This window comes from Melanerpes formicivorus, unplaced genomic scaffold, assembly GCF_026170545.1.
Source record: "Melanerpes formicivorus ecotype bairdi unplaced genomic scaffold, bMelFor1.0.p_v2 SCAF_4, whole genome shotgun sequence".
Lineage (NCBI taxonomy): Eukaryota > Metazoa > Chordata > Aves > Piciformes > Picidae > Melanerpes > Melanerpes formicivorus.
The window spans coordinates 10,842,772-10,856,527 of NW_027142356.1; the positions used below are offsets into that span (position 1 = coordinate 10,842,772).

The following is a 13,756-nucleotide window of genomic DNA, read 5'->3' on the forward strand; positions in this document are numbered from 1 at the left end:
TCAAGTAAATGAGCTCAGGAGAAGTGCCACATCACACATAGCCACGTTGTGTGAGTGTGTCCAGAGTCCAAAACCACTTGTCGCTGTGATAGTTTGACTCATCTCCCCTCTGTTCCTGGTTAGATCTGTTGTGTGTCAGTATAACGAACAATAAGATTCATAATAAAGCCCTTCAAGATTTCCACAGAAATGGCTACCAGGGTTTGCTCTGTCCCTCATCTTGGTGTAGATCAGAGTGATTTTAATTTCTGTTTAGAATAGAATAGAATAAACTATGTTGGAAGAGACCTTCAAGATCATTGTGTCCAACCTATCATCCAACACCACCTTAGAAAATACCTTGAATCAGACAACTCATAAGAGGATCTAGAGCAGGAAAATGAAAGTGAAAAGTTTTATTATGCCATGTCTTCACAAATCCCTTTAATATTCATCCCTCATCATACAGGTTACAACACATCGCATACCTTTTGACACATGCATGCTCTACTGTACCTAGAGAGTAAACTGCCCATAAAAAACATGGATCTGTATTTCCTTGACAATGGCTAAAAACTTTATTTAGTTCTGGCTCAGATAAGCTCCTGTAGACTCAGCAGACAGATTTTTATTACTAAGTTTGTGAATTGTATAGCTGTTCCTTAAGTGATAATTCATTCTGTGTGTGTAAAATTGAGCTAAGTATTATTTTCCATTGCCAGAGTAATGGAAGCTATTCGTTGGTCCTAATGCCACAAAGATTTACTGTGTCCAGTTCTGGGCCCCTCAATTTAAGAAGGACGTCGAGACACTTGAGCGTGTCCAGAGAAGGGCAACATGGCTGGTGAGAGGCCTTGAGCACAAGCCCTATGAGGAGAGGCTGAGGGAGCTGGAATTGTTTAGCCTGGAGAAGAAGAGGCTCAGAGGTGACCTCATTGCCCTCTACAATTACCTGAAAGGTGGCTGTAGCCAGGAAGGGGTTGGTCTCTTCTCCCAGGCAACCAGCGCCAGAACAAGGGGACACAGTCTGAAGCTGCACCAGCCGAGAGTCATTAGTCATTGGAATGGGCTGCCCAGGGAGGTGGTGGAGTCACCATCCCTGGAGGTGTTCAAGAGGAGATTGGATGTGGCACTTGGAGCCATGGTCTTGTCATGAGGTCTGGTGGTGACAGGTTGGACTCGATGATCCTCGAGGTCTCTTCCAACCTTAGTGATACGGTGATACTGTGATTAGCTTCAGGTGTGGCTTTTATTTTCTTCCCTGTGTAATTTCTCTGTGAACCCGAAAAAGCACATTAAGAAAGTTCAGTTAAATAATTCATTTAGGCACATAGATAAGAATGTTTCCTATTTAAGTAGCTGCTCATTAATATGAGTAATGATAAACAGTTTAAGAGCATCTAAGTCTGATAGTTTAGTATAAAATGCACCATGATCAGTGATGAGTATAGAGGGTCATTCAATTCCCAAAAGATTGTGAATTAATCATTATATTTAATCTTTTGGGCAAAATAGCTTTTATGAATAGTGCTAATTGATCTGATAAATCTCAAAGGATGTTGGAAAGGAAATTAAGTAATATATTGTTTTAATATCTGTAATGCGTAATTGCTGAAAACTGTTGTAGTAATTTCTGTGGCTTCAGGCTAACCTCAATGCGTTTGTGTATCTAACACAAATTGCAGAATCAGTGTCAGTTATTTTGAATTTATACTTTTTGTTGTTGTTGTTGATTTCTTTAAGCATTACTTACTTAGTTTTTAAACACATCTGCATATTTACAGAGTTACTGATTTTCTATTTATCTTTCTTAAACAGGTATTATTGAGACTGCAGATCACCTGGATCGTGAGACTACTTCACATTACTGGTTAACTGTTTATGCAACAGACCAAGGCGTTGTGCCTTTATCATCTTTCATTGAGATCTACATAGAGGTTGGGGATGTCAATGATAATGCTCCTCAGACCACAGAGCCAGTTTATTACCCAGAGGTCATGGAAAACTCGCCTAAAGATGTATCCGTCATTCAGATTGAGGCATTTGATCCAGATTCTAGCTCAAGTGAAAAACTAACCTACAAGATCACAAGTGGAAATCCACAGGGATTCTTTTCAATAAACCCAAAAACTGGTAAGTACAATACAGTGTTTTATTTTACATATGACTGAATGAACACATTTGCATAAATAAACCAGGGAAAATCTAGATCTTTAGTTTAACATTATAACCATAGTTTCACAATAGTTAACCTGGTATCTTGGGCTGTGTCAGTATTACTAAGTTATACAAACAAGTAAAAGAGAATTTGAGAGTGAAGCAGTTAGTTCAGAGTATTTGACATCCACGTCATTAATATTTTGGTAAGGTTTGCTTTAGAGTAATTCCACTCTAGACTTGTCAATGTCTAATTGCTGTTGTAGTGCAGTAAATATACAGTAAAAATACATATTTTAGATTAGTTTGATCCAAGCTATTTCTAGCAATCTCTCTTCCAGTTAAGCTATTTGTGGCAGTCTATTTTCCAGTTTTCATGCACAAGCTTTTTGTTAAGCATGTTTGGTTTTTGTTTTGGCTTTGTTTGGCTTGTTTGTTTGTGGTTTCTTATTTTTGGGCAGGGGCGGGCATTTGTATTTTAGTTTTTCATCTGGGTAGTGTTTGTCTAGGCAAAGCAAGCCATTTATTACCTTTAAGCTCACTTGCCACATGATCAGAAGGGGCTATCTTTGTAAGTAACTTGTTTTTGTAAGAAAAGCAAGACTTGAAAGATAATTTGCAGGTGGTGTTGCCATGTGGTCCTTCAGTGGTTGTTTGGGAAGCTTCAGTAAAGACATATTATAAATAAAAGAAACAAGTGACCTTTTAGTAATTTTGAATTACAAATACTGAAATGTGTATGGGGCAGAGGAGCAAGAAACAAAACAATCCATTTCAACTGAAGCTGCACTGCAATTTTAAAAGCAGTTTAAAAGTTGCCTGCCATCCTTTACTTCTGAATGAACATAGAGAAAATAGTTCATATGCTGTAAGTTTTTTCCAGAGATCTTTCCAAATGGTAAAGAAGGGATTGGTTTTAGTTAAATAATATTTTTCTAGGTTGGGTGTAGCTTAGCTTTTTATATGTTATATTGAGATAATAGTACACAGGAGATATTTCTGATGCACTCAACCAGAAATTTCTTCTCAGAATCTGGAGATTTTTAGACTAGAGGTACTATGGTGATGCAGAGAGTGACTTCAGTCTGTAACAAACTCAGTAAGTAGAAGGGAACAATAGAAGCCTTATTCATTTAGCTCCTGCTCATTCATGTTGGGACTTTCTGGGGTTGTAAAAAAGAAAAAAATAGGATGAAAAATGTGTTTTGAAGGCTGGATTGACTCTGTGGCCTTCATTCTGTTTCCTAGTTGTTTCAGCTCAGGGTATGAAAGACAGTGCTGTATCAGCTGTAATTGCTGTGTCAGCAAAACTCTGAGTGCAAACACAGGTACGTTATTTGGGTTATTTCTGACAGTAACTTCTTTGTCAGCATATGCTGCATCTGCTAGTGAAGGTGTTGCCTAGGGGGACATAGGAAATAGTTAAAGCAACAGAAGATTTGCAGCACAATTAAAGCCTGTTTGTAAATACTGTATGTACAGAAGCATTTGGTTTAGAACACAGGAAGCCCAACATGTAAAAGAAAAAAATTCAACCACACGGTTTTCTAAAGTGAATGCGTTAACTGTGTGCACTTCATTTCTGTTTGTATTACACATGATACAAAAGCAAAACCACTCCACTCTTCTGTCTACTTCCTCGCCCTGTTTTTGAAAAGTACTGTTCGCCTGCGACTTTCAGATTCCTTGTCATGTCAGTCACTGATACTGCAAAAGTAGGAGTGAAATTGCTTGTAACTTGGGTGGAAAGAACTGAGTGACTGCAGTGCTTACATTGCAAGTGAACCTATGTTCATTTAATCTTTACTATGTAATTGTCTAATTAGTTTTGGTTGCTGTTTTCCTGTTTTTTTCTGTAGCTCATTTTCTCTTCCTCTTTCTTCCTGCCTTTCCCTATTTCTCTCTGCCTTCTGTATCATTATGCAGTATTTTCCTAACTTTGTTGCAAAAAAAGACCCTTGCATGTCTCCCTTTCATAAATTTTGAGACGAAGCAGCATCTTTATTTAATGGATAGAAGAATTAGGGCAGCAGGAGATTGTGACTTGTCTTCAGACTGAGTTTGTAGTTTTCTTCATCAGTAGTTTACTGTTGATCTCATTTATGTTAGAAAGAGAGCTTGAGGGAGCTCAACACACTAGATGGTGAAGTGATAAGGAACACTTAAGAGAAAGTGAATAAAGATTTTCTGTCAGGAAAGTTTCTAACCTGCCTTTATTGTAGCATGCATGCTGCAGATGCAAGCTGTGAGGTCCAGAGTCCTTCTCAGCTCTGTGTGTGGGAGGTGGGAAAAAAGGGTGTAGAATACAGGCACTGAGAAGAATGTCCTGATTTATGTCCAACTTTTTTAAACTTTTTTTTTTCCAACTATAGACAATTAATTTATCTATTCCTGCTATTTATAACTGTTGCAGTTAAAGTTGTATGGCTAGGTAGACATAATAGACAGGAGGGGAAGCTCTAGAAGAGAAAGAAAACCTCTTTTGGCTGGGTTCTGTTCTGTTTCCAGAATGCCCTCAAATGAGTTCAATGGATATTAAATAGCTAGCTCATATGTCTTGTCTTCCTATTATATAGAACATTGGAATTTCATGCAATCTAATGGGCTATCATGTTTTTCCTGTACACATTGAGTTTAAAATTGTGATTCTGCAATAGGCGCTAATGTGATCAAGATGAGTTTTGACTGAGGTTATCAGCTTTGCAATTTCCCAAGTTTCTCTTCTGTTAGAAATCAAATACATTTCTGACTTGGCATGAAAGCACCTTCACTAGGATTGAGATGTTAAGGAGCTGAAAAAAAACTTAAAATACACTACAACAATAACTGTCTTTTAATCTCCCTCAATTAATTAAAAGAGAGCTCAGCTAAAAAGTATATTTGACTAGAATTAGGGAGCTCAAATCCGCTTGTTTGCTTATGCAGGTATGTTGCCCTTGTTGGACCTTGTGAGGCTATTGCACTGTAAGCTGTTTGTCAGAGGAAGAGAAACCTTCATGGGGCCTTATGTTTCCCTTCCAGCCAAAGGGGAGCTAGGGATTGAATATGAATCAAGTCCTTAACTGTATCCCATTGTAATGTTGACAGTAACACAAGTTAGTAGAGTGCTACATTTGCTACTTTGAGCTGGGGCTGCTGTGCACCCCAAGGCCTAATGAGGAGTGATGGCATTCAGTCCAAGTTAAGACAAATGTTGGGATTCTTAAAATGTGTGATGAGTGGTAAAATATATTTCAGTTGAGATTATGTTATTGCCTCCTTTCCATGTCAAGGACCCATTTTTTTCTCTCTTTTAAAGAATGTAACATTATGGTATTCTTGTCCATGGCCTGGACTCCCACACGTCATAGTAATAAGGATTCTAAATAGCAATAACCTCCGTCAAGTGAAATACTGCTTTCTGTTCCCTGGAAGTAGCTAATTTCCAGAATTTTATAGGCTCCAAACCAAGATATCTGTGTTTTATTTTGTTCATACTTAAGTTCTGCAGGTATAGAACAGAAATAATTGCATGAGCTAATTGCTTGGGTGTGTTGTGAGGAGATACTCATTCATATTTATGAAGTACTTGGGTATTACCGGGAGAGAGCCATGGACATTCCTTTGAATAAATTGGTAATCCTTTAGTGTAGGAGTTAGTCTATTTAGTTAAGGCCTTTCTTATGTAGGGAATTCCAAGAGATGCATTGAGTAATTGCCCATTTCAGAGCATATGATATCTTATGCTCCCAGTTAGGCTTGAGGATGTACATCTTAATGCACCCATGCAATATAGTCAAGACTTACTTTGGAATTACCTAGTTTGTGTGACTAAATCTTAAGATAAATTTGTCTAGGATTTAATATTATTTGACATAATTTTTTGCTTTCCTTTTTTTTTCTATGCTCTTTTTTGCTAAATCTGTTTTTTGAAAATACTTAGACTAAATTGATCCTGTGGCAGTTTAAGATTGTGTCAGTTTTTGTTTCATAAATTACGTTACGCCTCAGGATGCACATTAAAAAGTTAACATCAACCTTCAAATTAAGTGATGATTTAAAGGCATTTTTATATAAGCAATCCCAAAATAGAATAATATTTTCATATAAGAAGTTTGTTCTATCAAACTGCTAGATTCAAATTTTGCTGACACCAAGTCTATTGCTGTCTGTTTGTTAGTCTCTACTAATCATTAGAGTTCTTTGAAGTTACAAAATGCTATTAGCTCATGGGCAAGTCACCTACCTTGCATGATTTTTATCATTTTACACTCTTTGTAACCTTTGAAGCGGCATCTTTGTGTGTTTATGTGTTTCTGATTTGGAGACTGAAGTGAAATAGGAAATGGGTACAGCTGCAAACAACTTCCATGGGTTTCCGATAACACTGGAGAATTACTTAGTGAGGAAGTGAAGGGCCAGTACCGCACAATAGTATTGGCTTCATTTGAACAAAGGAAATCTTTGTTTTTTAGCTTATTGTGGGTTTTAATCCCAGTTGACCTAATGTTTTAAGACTTGAATAAAACCAGTATTGCTACATTGCACAGTAATATTTGAAGTTGAATGGAGATCCAAACAACTGAAATTGTTCATGTTACTTCTGTAGCTGGAAAACAATGCCAGGCTCAGTTACTGTTCATTTATCTCACACAACTTGAAGTGCATGTAGCAGCTTCCATGTGCCCAACTGTTTAACTGTCACGTGCAGAGAAAATTACACTGTCTCTAGAGCAGATAATTTCCTTTTCTTTACTGAAAATGTGACCAGAATTAACCCAAATGTTTGTTAAATTTCTAAAACCAGAGTGGGTTACTTTGTACAGGTATGTATTTGGAAAGAGACTTCAATTCTGCAAAAAGCTACTTATATTTTCTTTTTAAAAAACTTAAAGTCCTGCTAGACTAGTGTTTTTCAACCTTCTTTGGAACTCAAGTTCATACTGGTGAAATTTCTAGTAACATCTTCCCATCCATTCTCTGTATAGTAGTTAGAGATTTAGTACTTGGAAAGGTAATTTGCTATAATGTAGACAGCTATTTTTAAAAAAATATTTGCAAGCATTTTGTACAGATAATTTTTAAATGTTAGGTGGTAGATTAGGGGCTTTTAAAATTATTTTCTTACATCTCTTTGGAAAAAGAGAAATTGTAATAGCTGGGAAAATGAATGGAAAGCACAGCAGTCATTCCCTTCTTTTTTCTGTCCCTGGAACTACTTAACTTCAGGTCTTGCTCTGCATGATCTGTGCTGATAAGCAGGAATTCAAAAGAAAGGGTGGTTTTCTTTCAATATTCAGTGGTGATGTGAGACAGGTTCCCTGTATAACATGTTTTTTTGAGATGGAATATATAATGTGCAAAATTAGTATTCTGTCTAAGGAAGAAATCGTGATCAGATACTGTTATGAGCTGCTTGCATAGCACCACCTTCACAGATACCAGTCTTTCTTTGATACGCTCTCTGAGTAGTGTGATTTAATGGAGTTTGTGTATATAACATTAGCATTAGCTAATTTCCTTTTAAGAGATGATTACTTAGAATTAGCATCCTGATTAACATCTAGCTTGGCTTGATTTTTGACTGGTGAAAACAAAAGATCAGTCCCTGCAAAAAATACAGCATTGCTACATAATACAGTTTTTCTAGTCCCAAGTTAAAGGCTAACTGAGATTTGGCTATAAAATTCTTCTCCAAGACAAGACCTTTGGCAACAGTTTATGTGATCATCTCTGTCGTCAGTGTTGCATGGAGGTCTTTATGCACGGGTCAGTTATGAAAGCAGTTCCCTTTAATTTAGCAAATAAAAGACAAGTGCATTCAAGACTTGTTCTAGTAGTATTCTGCCTTGCAAATGTAGGAAACAATACACAGTTAAAACAAAAGGGGGTGGGGAGGAAGGCAACAGTATTGATTAAATCTACGAATTCTCACTTAAAAATGAATATTTTAGGATTTAGATGTATCCCTATACATCTAAAGGGCCTCAGAAGAAAGCGTATAATTGTATTGGAAATATCCTGATATTCTTAGTGTCATTTGATCACCTCTCTCTGTACTTGTGCAAATGCATACGTCATCCATAAACCATTCTTAACATCAAAGTAAAGATGATATTAAGGACAATTATATCTAACAGATTTGTTACACTGCTGCTTTGACTTTACTTTCATGTAAAGATATAACTGAATAGCTAAAGAAAATTCAAGAAATGTCTCAAAGTGCTAATCTCTAATTCCCTTATCCATATATAGAGAACACTAGAATAAGGCAGTTCTTAAAAAAAAAAAAAAAAAAAAAAAAAGAGTTGTTTCTATTCATAGTGCTCAATCATGTGGTGCTTTTTCTGGCATGCTACTCTAAGTTCCTGCAGCATTTCCTTCAGAAGATAAAAACTTCTACAACCCGTGTCAGTGCTGTGATAAATATTGAAAAATCCTCTGGCAAATCACTTTTTTAATTCATCTTTTTCAAGACTTTAAAAAACTTTCAACAAGAGCAATACATTTCCATTTGGCTTTTTAAGGAGATAAATTCTATGTTTTTCAAATTTAGAAACTGTCTTTTCAAATTGGATGGCCAGTTCTGAAGGTGACAAAGCAAGACCAACCATCTCTTGCAAATGGTCAACTTTCTTAAGGGAATCTTCATTGTTAGGATTAATAAACAAATAGTGAAATGAATAAACCACATAAAAACACACACAAAATTCAGTGATTTACATTTGGAAGGTTAATTTTCTCCTTTTATAAGCCATATCTTTAAATTCTGGAGTGAATGGATTTGGTCCACAACAATCTGATATCTCGGTTCATCTATATTCTCTAAGAATCAGTTAAAATACAAAAATGTGAAAAATTATTAAAATGTAGCTTTAGCTAGATGAAACACCATGACTTTCCTGGACGATTTTCTTTCATGAATTAGTAATTCTATCTAGAATAAAATGAGTATTTTTAGTATTGAGATGTATTTTGTGTGGTTGCTTACTCCTTTGTTTTCTTTTGTTGTTTTTTTGGTGGCATCAATTACTAGTACAGTGGTGTAAAGAAATTATTAACTACATCTAAGTATGAAAGGCTTTGGTTTTGTGCTGGTATAACCTGTGCACTTCTAGATCCAGTGGGTGGTCTCATTTGTTCTTTGCCTAGATAAAGTCTTAGATATGCTAAAATAATGAAGGTCTTTCAAGATTATGTGAGTTTTTATGGCAATAATTTTGTACTAAATTATTAAGGATTATATTTCTCAAAATAGGATAATAAAGGTGAGTGACAAAGATCAGGTTACTTAGAGTTAATTGCTAAAGGCATTTGAGCTTTGAATTGGTGTGGCTTTAGTATACCAGGTGGTGCTGAAGGCAAGAGTATTTTTGCATGGTAAGCAAAGAGATAACAGAAATTTATAGTGTATTGTTGATAGTAAGATTAAAGTTCATTCTGTAGAAAATTTATCAGCACTTACTAGCTTCCTTTCAATATTCATACTTGGCTTTTACTTTCTATTCAAAATTTTTAGATCTGTTCATATTATTAGCAGCAATTTTTTATTATCTTGCTACATATGAATTACACGTAGGGTTGTTTTGTCTAGTGTAGGTGGATGGGTGGGTGTTATTTATATATTTACTTTCATTATTCCCCAAGTAGTTTTACTAGTAAAAGAGTTACTCAGAAGCAGGTATACTGCTGTCACCTTAAATCCAGACTGAAAATAATGTATTCTGTGAGTAATTAGAGTGAGGTACATTTGAGCAGTTTTTTATGATGATACCATCACTAAACACAAATTATACCGTGCTTGAAATTGAAGCTCTACAGTATTTATTGGATTGGGTGACTTAGTTGTTTGTGGCATTTCTTCCTTGTACCATATCTTTTAATAGATTTTGGCGGGTTACTTGCCTTTTTCTTTTTCGGCTTGCAATAGCTATGATGATTCATGAGTACTCTGGACTGCAAATTCCAGGTCTTTATCTGGATGCTGTTAAAATAATTCAGGAAAGTGACTCTTGACTTCACATGTGCACTTTGCACTTACGCTTTGTAGTAGTGGGATTGTGTAGTTAAATTGCCTGGTTAGTGATTAACATAGTGACTGATGGTATGAAATATCAGCCATAGGATTAAGTAACTTACTTTTTGACCCTTTATTACAAAGCTGTCTGTCATGGCAACAAGTAACAAATTCATAAACACTGATATTCCTGTACTAATAAATCTCTATAAAGTGCTGACAAAAGCATGTCCCTATGGATTAAGCTAGTTACCGCTTATTTGAGGCAATTCTGATTTGAGTAGGACTGAGATCTCAGTTATTGCTTTACTTTTCATAAAGTACCATTCAAAGGGCAAGGTATTTACCCAGCTGAGATAAATGTGCCAAAAATGGTTGTGATTTCTGGTTTTTTTGTGGACAAAATCCAGAGCATCTGCATCAGCATCTGAAACCAGGAATAAATAAATAAAAGTAAAATATGATCTGAAGAGCAAATGGAGCGTGTAGTTCTGTAAAGCATTTTAGATCTTTCAGTGTGGAGTTTGTCTAGGTGCCTGTTCACTGTGGAAATGTCTTGCTAGCTTTTGCCTGAGTGCTACGCATGGGAATTGAATAGGGAAAGGCACCAAAGCTGCAAAAACTGCACTAGATGTGTGTAACCATGCTCTACTTAACATACAGGGAGCACTGATTTCAGCACACTGTACTGCAGTACCCTTTGAATTTTTCTAAAACTATCTCTTTATTGGCTAGTGCAACTCATTTTTGTGGAATACACTGATTGAAAAGTTCATAGATGAAGTGGAGAACTACTCCTTTACCCCCAAAAGTGGAGTTAAACTGCCTAGAAAAGTCTGTTAAGCCACAGACTGAAAGCTGTGCTAGCTTTAGATCTAGAAGTGGTGTTTGTTCTACTTTAACAACTGTATAGCAAACAAAGGTAAGATTCAAGAGGACAGAGTGAACAAGTGGGCAATAACATAACTCTGTAGCTAATGGTTATAATATTCAGCTATGAAAGTGGAAAGACGAACCTGGGCTCTCAGTTTTTCTTGAAAAGTGGTATCCTTTGTTATAGTCTTTATTGAAAAGAAACAGAAATGGCATCAAAGTGTTTTACTTGAGCAGAAGAGGCATGTGAAGCCATTTAATGTGATTCTAGATGATATTGCTAGTTTCTTTTGGGATTATATGTTTACCATCTTATTTTCAGCACTTAAAAATTACTCATAACAATTCTGTTACTGGTTTTATGGAGAGCTGTTAAGGTGTTCAGGACAAGGAAGAGTTTAGGAATGAAAAAGCAAGTCAAATGGCTAAGGAACTCTATAGGCCTGTCAACCAAAGCTGTTCAGTTCCTTTGTGATATGCTCTCTGCAGTATGATAGCTAGTTGGGACTATGTTCTTATTTGTTTAACTCAGCAGTCTGCCTTCATGGTGACACATTACAATGGCACGCCATCAAGCGTATAGTCATCATTTATATGTGACTGGTAAGACATAGAGTTTATATTTTGTCAGCTGCAAAGCTGAAATCTCCTCTCGAATCCCTCTACTATTACTTTTCATTGATCTGTTTTAATTAATCTGTTTATTTACATTGGTTGTGAAGTCTTGTCTTGGCTTATATGGAAGACAAGATTTGACTACAGTCTTGCCAAAAAGATTATGTGAACTTCTCTGGAAAGTAAATGAGGGCCTTTTCTGATGGTAATTCATTATAAAGTAAGTTAGGTGTAAATGATAGTTAACTAAAAATCAGTTGAAAGGAAGACTAAAACAAAATAAAATTTTCTGTGGCAGTGATTAAATAATCATGGGTTATTGTCCTTATCAGTCATTTGGTCCATATTCCAGAAAGTATTGAGAAACTGGAAGCAGTTCAAAACAGTGTCATAAGAAACTTCCTTACAGTGAGACTTTATGCACACTGTATTGTCAGAGATGTCTAAGACAGGACTTGATCACACTAAGTACTTTAATGAGGAGGAACTGCTGATTCCTGTGGGCTTCTTAGTCAGTCAGACAAAAGAAATACATACAATTTTATGTAAAAGGGAAGACTACTTTATATTTTTTAAATTATGATGAATATGTGGAAATCCTCCCCTGAGGTATGACAGCATTTTTATCACTTGAAGAGACATGACTGGTCTTTGCCTTGCAGAATGTATACTGTAATTTGCCCACTGTTGTGTTACGCAGTAGTCAAACCGGATTATTATTACAGCCACATAGCCACATGGGAATATAAAATCCATACTTCCTTCATCTCTTCCTATATTAAGACCTTGTGAAGAAAATAACAAGATAATTCATTACTAATTTGTAATTTCTGAGGTTGAAGTAGGGGAATGAGAGCTTAATAATACATTCTAAGTAAACTGATCTTTAAACTGATTGAGTTGCACTAATGCAGTCCAGGGAAACCATTTCTGTTGACTGGTGATGTTTTTTTGTGTTTAATAAAGAAAACAAAAATCTCACCAACAAAATGTGATCTCCCTTACATTTAATTCCAGTGTCTTGTATCTGTTGAAGTTGTTGATTTAAAATATTGTAACTGATTCCCTGGTTAAACTTACTAAACTGATTAAACCTTTAGTGTCAGTGCACTCAAAGATCAGAGAAACTATTTGTATTCATACACTACAGTTCTAATAGTGTTATACTATGTTTATCAAGCCTGTTGGTTCAAATACATTGGAGGCAGTTTAACAGACTTGGCATATGCTTTAGTCTTCTAGATCATGATGGGTTAGCAGTGGCAAGCAGCCATATTCCCATCCAGCTCCAGAACCTTCATCACTGCAAGCTGAATGTTTGTAAAGTCTGTTTATATTTCTGAAACCACAGATGCACGCATTTGTAGGTATGTTTGCAGTAGGGAAGGCATGATATATACACAAAAAGATACAAATTTTGAACCTTCCTTCTCTTCTTGCAAAGACTACATTTTCTGCAATACTGGTGGAGTGTATGTTACGCTGGGTCCTAATTCAGGCCAGAGAGAATGGAGGAGGATGACTCCCAGTGGGGCAGCCATGGGAGTAGAGGTCAGGAAAAGGTCCATGGCTTATCACTAACTCCCTTCACAGTATTTCTTTCATCACTGAGATCACCTGTGCCATAAAGACAGCTAATAATATGGAATTAATATTAACTTTCTTAACATGGTGCCCACTTAATGTTTTAAAAGAGACAGCCATTTCAATTGAATCAGTTGTGCTGTTTTTCAGATACAGAGATAACATTGTGTAACTGGACACAGAGATGAAAGCTCTTATAAGGGATAAAATAAATTTCTGCTAATGTCAGCTCCCTTGTGCTATTTTCTGTTCCAAATGTAGCAGGTTTATTTATATTTACCGAGTTGAATTCTGTAGTTGTGGTTTGGTCTGTTTGTTTTAATACTGTTTAAAATAGAAATCTGAAGTAAATTTTCTTTGAAAACAGTTGTAACTATTTTGTTTTTTCAGTAGACCTCAGATAGACAACAGATATCCCCAGGATGTAACTCAAAGGAGAAAGGAAGGGAGAATACAATTGTATTTGTTACCTGGTGTGTGGTTGGCTTCTTTTAATTTTGTTATGGATTTTTACAATTACATTCAGTTCATTATAGCACCTCTCCAGCTAGT

The 13,756-nt window shown here is 36.0% G+C and overlaps 1 protein-coding gene across 8 annotated transcripts in view; it reads left to right on the forward strand.

Moving 5' to 3' along the window:
- Nucleotides 1-13,756, forward strand: part of FAT1 (FAT atypical cadherin 1) — a 97,005-nt gene that overhangs the window by 33,691 nt on the left and 49,558 nt on the right. For all 8 annotated transcript variants that reach the window (XM_068136911.1, XM_068136910.1, XM_068136903.1 and 5 more), the window contains exon 3: nt 1,798-2,112. In XM_068136911.1, the coding sequence (XP_067993012.1) occupies nt 1,798-2,112 (315 nt within the window). The remainder of the gene's footprint in view (nt 1-1,797; nt 2,113-13,756) is intronic.